This window comes from Macaca thibetana, chromosome 13, assembly GCF_024542745.1.
Source record: "Macaca thibetana thibetana isolate TM-01 chromosome 13, ASM2454274v1, whole genome shotgun sequence".
Taxonomy (NCBI): Eukaryota; Metazoa; Chordata; class Mammalia; order Primates; family Cercopithecidae; genus Macaca; species Macaca thibetana.
The window spans coordinates 48,846,405-48,858,593 of NC_065590.1; the positions used below are offsets into that span (position 1 = coordinate 48,846,405).

Below are 12,189 nucleotides of genomic sequence, written 5' to 3' on the forward strand. Positions count from 1 at the left end.
TGGTTTCGAAGAACTTACTTATTTCTGCCTTAATTTTGTTATTTACCCAGTAGTCATTCAGGAAAAGGTTGTTCAGTTTCTATGTAGTTGTGCGGTTTTGAGTGAGTTTCTTAATCCTGAGTTCTAATTTGATTACACTGTGGTCTGAGAGACTGTTATGATTTCCATTCTTTTGCATTTGCTGAAGAGTGTTTTACTTCCAATTTTGTGGTCAGTTTTAAAATAAGTGCGATTTGGTGCTGAGAAGAATGTATGTTTTGTTGATTCGGGTGGAGAGTTGTGTAGATGTCTATTAGATCTGCTTGGTCCAGAGTTGAGTTCAAGTCCTGAATATCCTTTTTACTTTTTTGTCTCGTTGATCTGTCTAATATTGACAGTGGGGATGTTAAAGTCTCCCACTATTATTGTGTGTGAGTCTAAGTCTCTTTGTAGGTCTCTAAGAACTTTATGAATCTGGGTGCTCCTGTATTGAGTGCATATACATTTAGGATAGTTAGCTCTTCTTGTTGCGTTGATCACTTTACCATTATGTAATGCCCTTCTTAGTCTCTTTTGATCTTTGTTGGTTTAAAGTGTGTTTTATCAGATACTAGTATTGCAAACCCTGCTTTTTTTTTTTTTTTCTTTTTATTTGCTTGGTAAATATTCCTCCATCCCTTTATTTTGAGTCTGTGTGTGTCTTTGCACGTGAGATGGATCTCCTGAATACAGCACAGCAGTGGGTCTTCACTGTTTATCCATTTTGCCAGTCTGTGTCTTTTAATTGGGGTATTTAGCTGGTTTACATTTAAGGTTAATATTGTTACGTGTGAATTTGATCCTGTCATTATAATGCTAGCTCGTTATTTTGTCCGTTAATTGATGCAGTATCTTCATAGTGTCGATGATCTTTATATTTTTGTATGTTTTTGCAGTGGCTGGTACTGGTTTTTCCTTTCCATATTTAGCGCATCATTCAGGAGCTCTTGTAAGGCAGGCCTGGTGGTGACAAAATCTCTCAGGATTTGCTTGTTTGTAAAGGATTTTATTTCTCCTTCGCTCATGAAGCTTAGTTTGGCTGGATATGAAATTCTGGGTTGAAAATTCTCTTCTTTAAGAATGTTGAATATTGGCCCCCACTCTCTTCTGACTTGTAGGGTTTCTGCAGAGAGATCAGCTATTAGTCTGATGGGCTTCCCTTTTGTGGGTAACCCAACCTTTCTCTCTGGCTGCCCTTAACATTTTTTCCTTCATTTCAACCTTGATGAATCTGACCATTATGTGTCTTGTGGTTGCTCTTCTCGAGGAGTATCTTTGTGGTGTTCTCTGTATTTCCTGAATTGGAATGTTGGCTTGCCTTGCTAGGTTGGGGAAGCTTTCCTGGATAACATCCTGAAGAGTGTTTTCCAACTTGGTTCCACTCTCCCCATCACTTTCAGGCACACCAATCAAATATAGGTTTGGTCTTTTCATATAGTCCCATATTTCTTGGAGGGTTTGTTCATTTCCTTTTATTCTTTTTTCTCTAATCTTGTCTTCACACTTTACTTCATTAAGTTGATCTTCAGTCTCTGATATCCTTTCTTCTGCTTGATTGCTTTGGCAGTTGATACTTGTGTATGCTTCACAAAGTTCTCGTGCTGTGTTTTTCAGCTCCGTCAGGTCATTTATGTTCTTCTCTAACCTGGTTATTTTAGTTAGCAATTCCACTAACCTTTTTTCAAGGCTATTTGAGGCTATTAAATACTGCCTCAATTTCAGAACTTGTTATCAGTCTATTTGTTCAAGGTTCTTAGCTTCCTTGCTTTGGGTTAGAACATGCTCCTTTAGCTCAGAGGAGTTTGTTATTACCCACCTTCTGAAGCCTACTTCTGTCAATTCGTCAAATTCATTCTCCGTTCAGTTTTGTTCCCTTGCTGGCAAGGAGTTGTGATCCGTTGGAGGAGAAGAGGCATCCTGGTTTTTGGAATTTTCAGCCTTTTTGCGCGGTTTTTCCTCATCTTCGTGGATTTATCTACCTTTGGTCTTTCATGTTGGTTACCTTCATATGGGGTTTTGGTGTGGATGTTCTTTTTGTTGTTGTTGATGCTGTTGCTTTCTGTTTGTTAGTTTTCTTTCTAATGGACCCCTCTGCTGCAGGTCTGCTGGAGTTTGCTGGAGGTTCACTCCAGACCCCATTTGCCTGGGTATCACCAGCGGAGACTGCAGGACAGCAAAGATTGTTGCTTGTTCTTTCCTCTGGAAGCTTCGTCCCAGAGGGGCACCCTCCAGATGCCAGCTGAAGCTCTCCTGTATGAGGTGTCTTTTGACCCCTGCTTGAGGAGGCAGTCTGTCCCTTAGCAGAGCTCGAGTGCTGTGCTGGGAGATCTGCTGTTCTTTTCAGAGCCAGCAGGCAGAAACATTTAAGTCTGCTGAAGCTGTGCCCACAGCCACCCCTTTCCTCAGGTGCTCTGTCCCAGGGAGATGGGAGTTTTATGTATAAGCCCCTGACTTGGCTGCTGCCGTTCTTTCAGAGGTACCCTGCCCAGAGAGGAGGAATCTGGTGAGGCAGTCTGGCTATAGAGGCTTTGCTGAGCTGCAGTGAGCTCTGCCCAGCTCAAACTTCCTGGTGGTATTGTTTACACTGTGAGGGGTCAACCACGTACTCAAGCCTCAGTAATGGTGGATGCCCCTTCCCCCACCAAGCTTGAGTGTCCCAGGTCTACTTCAGACTGCTGTGCTGGCAGCAAGAATTTCAAGCCAGTGGAATTTAGCTTGCTGGGCTTCGTGGGATGGGATCCGCTGAGATAGACCACTTGGCACCCTGGCATCAGCCCCCTTTCTAGGGGAGTGAACCGTTTTGTCTTGCTGGTATTCCGGGCGCCACTGGGGTATAAAAAAACTCCTGTAGCTAGCTCAATGTCTGCCCAAACAACCACCCAGTTTTGTGTTTGAAACCCAGGGCCCTGGTAGCGTTGGCACTGGAGAGAATCTCCTTGTCTGTGGGTTGTGAAGACAGTGGGAAAAGCATATCTGGGCCAGAGTGCACCATTCCTCATGGCACAGTCCCTCATGGCTTCCCTTGGCTAGGGGAGGGAGCTCCCCAACCCCTTGTGCTTCCCGGGTGAGGCGACGCCCCACCCTGCTTCGGCTTGCCCTCTGTGGGCTGCACCCACTGTCTAACCAGTCCCAGTGAGATGAGCTGGGTACCTTGGTTGGAAATGCAGAAGTCACCTGCCTTCTGCCTTGATCTCGCTGGGAGCTGCAGGTCAGAGCTGCTCCTATTTGGCCATCTTGCCAGCCACCGAGAATGTCGGCTATTTTTATTTTTAAAAAATATTTTTTAGAGAACTCATCTCCCTGCAAGATACTTATTGAATTTTGATTTTAATTTTGGCCATATTATTCCTTGGTATTTGTGGTGCTGTATATAAAGTATTTAATTCCATTGGTAATATTTAGAAATAATGTATTTTTTTTCAACTTGGGGAAAAAATTCAAAATAAGGCTTTTTAGTGATTTAATGGACAAAATAAGCAGTTTGAGAAAAAACTATTAGTTAATCACATAGCTTACTGATATAATAGTTTTGATGTCTATCCCTTAAGTTAATTGAAATCGCTAAGAGAAGTGTTTCTGTGTCGAACTTGTTACATTTTTGGTCTTTCTTTTCCCCATCTGGAATGTAAAAATACTGTTTAATGTATATACCTCAAATGGCTAGCTAGTAAAATCATATAATGACTTTTAGGGTTTAAAATTCACCTTTTCTGTAATTACCAAGTAACTTCTAGTTCCAGGGATGTTTTGTTTTTGGCTGTTTTCTTAATTAAAAATGTATCTTTTTCTGTTCAAAATGCAATTAGGATTTTATTTGCAGTTGTGCATAAGAGAAATGGATAATGCCATTGGAAATAAATAAAGGATGCCACTGTGAAAATATTTTGTAACCTTTTTTTGGCAAGGGAGTTAACGTTTTCTTGGGTGTACAAAGGAATAGGTAGTTATGGATTTTAAGTACATATGTAGAAACAGATGGAGAGAGAGAGAAAGGAGAGACAGAGATACACTATTGTACTGATTTTAAAACTAGCTTCTTGGGAATTCAGTTTTCTGATTTCTGGATTCTGTCATCTTAACTTTTAGATAAGTAAAGCATACTAGAAGAGAGCAGACATTATACCGTCAATATCCTCAAAGGTTATCAGGTATTAGGCTCTAATTCCTACTTCGCACCACTATTTTTTTTTTTGAGACGGGGTCTAGCTCTGTCACCAGGCTGGAGTGCAGTGGCGCGATCTTGGCTCACTGCAACCTCTGCCTCCCGGGTTCAGGTGATTCTCCTGCTTCAGTCTCCCAAGTAGCTGGGACTATAGGCGTGCACCACCACGCCCAGCTAATTTTTGTAGTTTTAGTAGAAACAAGGTTTCACCTTATTGGGAAGGATGGTCTAAGACTATCTCTTGACCTTGTGATCTGCCCGCCTCAGCCTCCCAGAGTGCTGGGATTATAGGCGTGAGCCACCGCACCTGGCCTACTTTTTTTTAGTATGTGTAGAAGGTTAGGACAGTTGAATCCAGCTCAGTGAAACTGAGCCATGAATTCATCCAAGTGTAAACCTTGACTGAAATGACAAAATGAGATGGGTTTTCCTTAAGTATTAGGTATAAAATACATGTTTAAGGAAGTGGCTAGTTTCTTTTCATCTTAGGGTGTGTCATATTCTTAAATTATTGGTGTGGCCTGTTATTTCAGATTGAAAACATTTGTAGTATGTGACTTTACATTTTGCTTACTTGAAACAATAACTAAACCCTGAATTCTTATTAAACTATTTTGATTGATTTTATATCAAAAGTATTTAGTAAGCAGTTGTATCTTTTAAACATACCACATTGTTTTATGGGAAACTCATTTGTTTAAAAATTGTTTTTAAAGTCAGTTTTGACATTACTTAAAATGTAGTGAAACTATATTTAAGCTAATTCCTATAGAGAGGATTAAAATATGAAATGCTGAATTTAGAGATTGGCTAAAAGTTAAATGTGTAAAAACATCGTTTGTACCTTCTGTTTTAGTTCTTTACAATTGTGTAACACCTTTTCATATTCTTTGCCTGATTAGATCTCCAACGTTTTTAATAATATTTAAAGATAATCTCACTAAATTACAAATAGCACTGCATTTAACTTGATTGCTGCAGCAAACATGAAATTAAGATTTTCATACTAAAATTGTATAGACACTTTGTACAGGTCCAATGTTAGCTATATCGTGTACATTAATATTTATTAAAGTTGTGTGTACATACATCTTGTTGTACTCATTACTATTCCATACATGTAATATATCAAGCTTTATAATAAAAATAATTATGATTTTTTAAAAAACCATTCTTTCTCAGGTGTATAGTGTACTGTCAATAAAAAATAATCCTGTTAACACTATAGGAAGAGATGTGAAGCAGGGAGAGTTGACTCCTGTTTACTGGAGTCTACTTTGTAGCTAAAATGAAGCAAAGCTTAAAATTTCTAAATTGAGTGTATTTTAAGTAAAATATTATCTGCTGTTGGTAGAGTGCCATATAACTTATTCAACTTTCATTTTTTTACAGAGCTCCTTAATAAGCATTTATAGTCAGTTTTTGGCAGCAATAGAATCACTAAAGGCATTCTGGGATGTTATGGATGAAATCGATGAGAAGACCTGGGTACTTGAGCCAGAAAAACCTCCACGGAGTGCAACAGCACGTAGAATTGCATTAGGTAGGGACAAAGAGGAATAAGGGCTTGTTTTTAGGTGTTTATTTTGTATTACTTATGAAAATAAATCTAACAATGACAGTTGGACCCAGACTTCTTTATATGAAGTCAACTATTAAAATTTTCTGGTATGAACTTTTTTTTTTTGCTGCACGTTTAAATATAAATATTTTAGGTGAAAAGAAGTACTGAGGTGTTTCTTTATAAAAGGTGATGATCCAATGGAGGTAACATTCAGGAGTAGTGTTTAATTAGCTGTTAATTAGCACAGAAATCGTGGAACAGGTAATTCAAAATTTACATTACTTAGAACAAGAAAAAAAGTGTTAGAATAATGAAGTCTTCATTTGTGAAACTTAGAATCTTCTAAGATTAATGTGCTCAGATCTGGGAATATTTTCTGTTAGAAATACAGAGGAAGATAAAAGAACTTGCAGTAGACTATGCCACTGGAAAGAATTTGTAGTTTTATGTATTTTCTTCCCTACAAATATATGAAATTTATGAGTGAGATATGGTATAATCATACATACCTGTGCAGTGTTATCATATTCTCTTGACTATAAAATGGTTATGTATTTTCTTTATAAGCAAGCAAAACATAAAGTCACTTTTAGAGTTCAGCCTCTCAAGATTTTAGATAAACTATGTTTAAGCTCACATGAAATACCATAGCTAGTTTTAAGATACCCATTTCTTTCTTTTTTGATAAATAGATACGTTGTTCAAGGGTATTTTGAAATTCTGATGTGAATCACATCCAAGTTAGTGAGCAATTTTTATACTTTATACCTAGGTATAATATAGATTATCTGGGGGGAGAATGTGACATGCATGGTATTATGAGAAGAAAGTATACTTGTACAGCAATTCTACAAATAGTATTGTTACTTTCCTGGTTTCAAAAAGTCTAACCATATTTAATTTGGAATAATTAACCAAACTATGCTATATTTGTGAACAAGTAGATAGTAAGAATGAAAATATTTTCTTCAAAGAAATGTAGTTATTCATTTTTTTCGTGGCCCCATTAAAATAATTATCAGGTTATGATTAAATATATTTCTCATTCAGCATAAATCGCCTAATTTTTAATTCATTCCCTATTTACCTGTTAGCTTCTTTTTTCTCAAACTCCAGGCAAGACTTGCCTTCTTAAGACCCAGTTTTGAACAGTGAATGGAAAAATTAGTTAATATGCCCATATTAAATGAAAATACTGTCTGGAGCCATTACTAGATGACATTGTTGAGGGCTAATAAGAGATTTATGTTCATAGTAAATAATGTGTTACCAAATGAGATTACAACTTTTTGTATTTTTATTTTTCTCATTGAATGGCTAGTCATTTTTTTCCATTAATGACCTCTTTTTGCCAGATGTGCGATAATTGCATTTATGTTGATGTCAGCCTCAGTGAAAGGCTTATTTTACTGTATAGAATTTATCAAGACATTTTTTACCATGAAAATGAAATCCAAATTGATCTTAAGCAATTACACTATGTACCTTCAAAAAATAGAAGTAAAATTTCTGAAACTTATGCTGTAGTCCAGTACAGTTAAAATTTATAAAAGAATCTAGTGCCAGTTTTCTTAGGTCTTATGAAATTAGGTTACTTATTGTTTTGGTTATTAATGAACAGTTGCCAATGTGAGTGAAATATTTTGTTAAATTATAAGGGAGAGTTTCACATGCAGCAAAATAATTCAGAAAATGCTTTTATAAATTTTTATAAAACTTGAATCTTTAATGTTTGTTTTTACCATTTACTGTATTGCTGGTCTTTTTACATTTGGCCATAGTTCTATGAAATGTAAACTTTTTCAAGAAAGCCATGAAAAGTAATTTAGGTAATTATTTCTTAAACATGTGACTTGTGATAGTTTTGATATTAAAGACTTTTATCACTCCACAGAACATTTTTATTTAAACTTAAATACAGTTGACCAGAATTGCAATCTCATTAAATATATCAATTTGTTGATTGGCTGAAATTTAAGATCCCTTTAATGATAATCATGTCAACATTACTTCTTTTGGTTAAATTATAATATTTACCATTACAAAAAACTACAAAACATTTGGTTAATCTTTCCGTGGGTATACAGTGAAATAGGTAGCCAGACCAACACCTTTATTTTGTATTGGCTTGTTTGATGAGCTGTTCTAAAAGATTTCATCTTGTTTCATTCCAGGGAATAATGTTTCCATAAATATAGAGGTAGACCCCAGGCATCCTACTATGCTTCCTGACTGCTTCTTTCTTGGAGCTGACCATGGTATGACATCTGAGACTTAAACGTTTTTTAATAGAGTCATAAAATCCTTGCCTACCATTGTTAAATTATTAGACAATATTAGTATATTAATGGTAGTTTTTATTTTTTTTATTTTTTGTCTGAGACAGAGTTTTGCTCTTGTTGCCCAGTATGTAGTGTAACGGCTTGGCTCACCGCAACAATGATAGTTATTTTAAATGAAAATGTCTCAGCGTTGTGAACTGTATAATTTTTTTAACATAATACATATAATTTTGATTTTTTAATCAAGTAGTTAAGAAACATTCTGTATCAAATGTGGCTTTACAAACCAAGAGTAGAGCATGCAATTATTAAACTTTTTTTTTTTTTTTATCTGAAGTGGTAAAACCCCTGGGAATTAAGCTGAGCAGGAACATACATTTGTGGTAGGTACCTTGGCAATATAATTTTTACTTTTTGGTGATTTTACAAAGTTCATAGCATAATTTTTTTTCCCCATGCTTTCAGGGATCCAGAAAATAGTGTGCTACAAAACTTGAAAGATGTTTTAGAAATTGATTTTCCAGCTCGTGCTATCCTGGAAAAATCTGTAAGTTTTATCAGTGCTTTGATATTCCAGACAGTATTGTATAATGAAGTTTAAATGCTTCTCTTAGTGAAAAATGATACTGAAGAAGGAGGGAATTGGAAAAATATTATAACGCAGACTTCTGAACTGCATCAAAAAACTTGTTTACCTTTGATTGGTTGTTAAGTACAATTGTCTCTTGGAACAGGGGGATTGATTTCCGGGCTGCCCCAAAATCCAGACGTTGAAGTTCCACAGTTACCCTGTGGGACCCATATATAGAAAAAAGTAGGCCCTCTGTATACACAGATTTCAGATAAACACAGGTTCTGCATCCTGTCAGTACTGTAGCTTTGATCGGCATTTGGTTGAAAAAAAAATCTGTGTATAAGTAGACCTGTGCAGTTCAAACCCATGTTATTCAAGGGTCAACTGTACACTTTTTTTATGGTCTTCAGTAGTGAAGTCATTAATGACAGTCATTTATTAAAAATAAGGGGAAAGATCCAAAGTAGCTAATGAGATGTTTGGCTTTTCTACACAGTCTGTTTATGGATGGCTGAAGTACTGATTAGCTTGATATAAGTGTTTGTGAAGCAGTATAGTTTCTCAAAATTGAATAGATACCACTATATTGCAAAAATAATAAACTTAGAATTGATTTTTGACAAGGCTGCTAAGGTTGTAGACTACTAAATGGTGGTGAGTTTCTTTTTCCTTTAGTTACAGAATTGTGCTGTTTACTAATTACTAGCTAATGTCAATTCCTATCTTTAAATACCATCAGGGACATTATATCAATGTATGATATGGGAAAATTACTAATGCCCAAACATCTTGCCAGCCAAAAATGGATTCTCTTTTTTAGCCTAGCTGTGTATATGTGAGTGAAAAAGGAAACATTCTACAGTAGCTTTGCTAGGTGTTAAATAGTAATGTAATTATATTTCCTATAATACAGCAATATAGTCACTTTTATAAAAAGTGTATTTATACAACATTCTTCCTGATCTTACCTTGTGTTTTAAACACATAGGTGACTTCATATTCTAAAATAGGAGAATTGTAATGTTCCCAACATAAAAGGTAAATGTTGAGGTGATGAGTATCTTAAATTATCCTGATTTGATAATTAAACATTGTATACATGTATCAAAATATCACACATACCCTCCCAAATATGTACAACGAATAAGTGAGACACATATGCTTTTTATAAATATTTTTCTTTTGAAGGATTTTACTATGGATTGTGGAATTTGTTATGCTTATCAACTTGACGGTGCCATTCCTGATCAAGTGTGTGATAATTCCCAGTGTGGACAACCTTTCCATCAAATATGCTTATATGAGGTAAAAAATAAAAACATTGTCAAGACTTTCTTCAGATAACACAACATAACAGAATCTAAAATCTGTTTAGTCAATAGTGACCCTCTCTTTTGCCATTAACTCCTTTTACCAGTTTATTCCAGATGCTTATGTGCTTCATTTCTTCATCACAGTTACTAATGAGTGGAGAAATGTCCTGAAGTATCCAAGAAGGGAGAAAATCTATCCAGAATATATTCATGGACTAGCTTATTAACACACAACAAATTAAATTGATGGTACATTGGAATCTTTCTATAAATACCTTGTTACCACAGTGTAAACGTCATAGATTTACCCAAGGTGGAGGTGGTTGAAAGTGGCAGCAATAAAGTGAAAATGAAATTAGCACTATGTAGTACCTATTACTTTTCAGGCTACATTTAAGAATAGAATATATCCAATAATACTACTTTTCATGTTGAGAAGAATGCCTTTTGTGATCTGAATATCTCACAGCACTCAGGCAATGCCACTTTATTTACTATATGTGAAGTCTACTTTCATTCCTGTCTTTAGTCATTTGCTTCACTTTAGGGCCTAGTTGATAGATGATAAACTGTGTGCAGCTATATACAGAACACCGTGCAATTGTATGTTGCCTTCAGTTTCAGCCTTCCTTTATATCATATATCTTTACTTTTGTGATTAGAGGTAGCAGCTGGTGCCATCTGTACTTTGCCAATGGAGAACTTAGGCAGAGACATCTATTTACCTTATATAAAATCATAAAATATCAGGTCAAATTACAGAAATACTCTAAGGGAACACATGCTTTCTTTTGTAATTATGAATATTCATTTAATTTTAAAAAATTCACTGGCTCATGCTTGTAATCAATGGGTTGAAAATTAACCTACTGTTAGTGATTAAGACCAGAACTAAGAAGGAAATTTTCAAGAGCCTATAGTATCTTTTAACAGCAGGAGTTGTTAATTTGTGATTAATGGGTTTAGGGAAGGTCTATGAACACCAGGAAGTTGTATGCATTATTTTTATGTATGTCTATTCTGGGGATAAAGAAAATGCATAATTCTCATCAAATTCTTAAAGGAGCCCATAATCTGGTTATAAACCAGTGGTTTAGACTTTCAATTCCATGTTGATTTCCCTTGTTGTTCAGCATATCAATAGTCTGCTATTGGCTCAGGAAATATACCCCTTACTCCTGCAAAACAAAAAAGCAAAGTCTTCTGGAATAAAAAGATAATGCACTTTAAAACAAAGGGAGTGACATTTGGAGTATCTGTAATTTGTAATCATGCTGACGCTTCTCCTTTATCTTTTAAAATTTGCAGTGGCTGAGAGGACTACTAACTAGTAGACAGAGTTTTAACATCATATTTGGTGAATGTCCATATTGTAGTAAGGTAAGCAAATTGTTAATCACATCTCATAAAATGTCCTCGCTTTCAATAATATGTTCTAGAATACAGATCTATATAGCATATCAGCTTATCTAAAACTTTTGAAACTCATTATTCTTTATTTTTATTTTTCAAATTCTCTGATCAAAAACATTACACTCCTTTTCTAGATTTCCTAGGTGATCTGAAACTTCAGAAAAGTGTTTTCCAAACTGTGCTATGACACTATTTCTAGAATAAAGCAATTTTATTTTTTAGAGTGTCCATAAACTTTCTTAAAATGTGTTCTCTTTTTAAAGCCAATTACCTTAAAAATGTCTGGGAGGAAACACTGAAATAAGAATATAACATTTTGATGAGCTGGAAACTTAAAAAATTATCAAAAGGAATTTTGATATCTTCAGAGAAAATATAAAGCAAGCAATACTAACATCAAAAGGACAGGTATGATGATGCCATAATAATAAATATCTGTGTTTGTCTCTTCACTAAGAGTAAACTGGGAAATTGTAGGCCAAAGTCCAGTTGAACTTTCTGTGATCCCCGTGCTGACTGTAGAAGTGTATTTATACCAAGATGGAGATCTTGACTTCTTGAATATATCTGGACTGGTAAAATCTTGATGAGGTTCATAAAATGAGTTTGGGAATTGTCTATAGTTGAATTTTTGTGGGAAACTGTTTGCTTCATTCAAAAGTTCTTGAGACTCTTGATATTTCTCTCTTATCCTTGTGCTTTCCTATGGCAAAAATACATGTATAGTTTGTTAGATGTGAGTTATCCAAGTATTTATTTTGTGTAATGTATAAGAATGCTAAATAAAATGTTATACAATATCAAGTTTTTGCGTGTTATTTTTACTGAGAAGTAATTTTTAGGTAAAGATCTTAGATTTTAAG

The 12,189-nt window shown here is 35.2% G+C and overlaps 2 protein-coding genes across 7 annotated transcripts in view; one reads left to right on the forward strand and one right to left on the reverse strand.

Moving 5' to 3' along the window:
• FANCL (FA complementation group L) overlaps positions 1 to 12,124 on the forward strand; it is a 109,851-nt gene extending 97,727 nt beyond the window's left edge. The window contains exons 9-15 of one of the 2 annotated variants that reach the window (XM_050754251.1): positions 5,573 to 5,723; positions 7,919 to 8,002; positions 8,364 to 8,409; positions 8,492 to 8,573; positions 9,789 to 9,905; positions 11,222 to 11,293; positions 11,590 to 12,124. In XM_050754251.1, the coding sequence (XP_050610208.1) occupies positions 5,573 to 5,723; positions 7,919 to 8,002; positions 8,364 to 8,409; positions 8,492 to 8,573; positions 9,789 to 9,905; positions 11,222 to 11,293; positions 11,590 to 11,625 (588 nt within the window). In that variant the 3' untranslated portion in view covers positions 11,626 to 12,124. Of the gene's footprint in view, positions 1 to 5,572; positions 5,724 to 7,918; positions 8,003 to 8,363; positions 8,410 to 8,491; positions 8,574 to 9,788; positions 9,906 to 11,221; positions 11,497 to 11,589 lie in introns of those variants that run through there. The other variant, XM_050754253.1, reaches the window with a different exon arrangement.
• VRK2 (VRK serine/threonine kinase 2) overlaps positions 11,519 to 12,189 on the reverse strand; it is a 111,034-nt gene continuing 110,363 nt past the window's right edge. For 3 of the 5 annotated variants that reach the window (XM_050754247.1, XM_050754246.1, XM_050754250.1), the window contains one exon: positions 11,519 to 12,029. In XM_050754247.1, the coding sequence (XP_050610204.1) occupies positions 11,691 to 12,029 (339 nt within the window). In that variant the 3' untranslated portion in view covers positions 11,519 to 11,690. The remainder of the gene's footprint in view (positions 12,030 to 12,189) is intronic. The other 2 variants (XM_050754248.1, XM_050754249.1) reach the window with 1 other exon arrangement.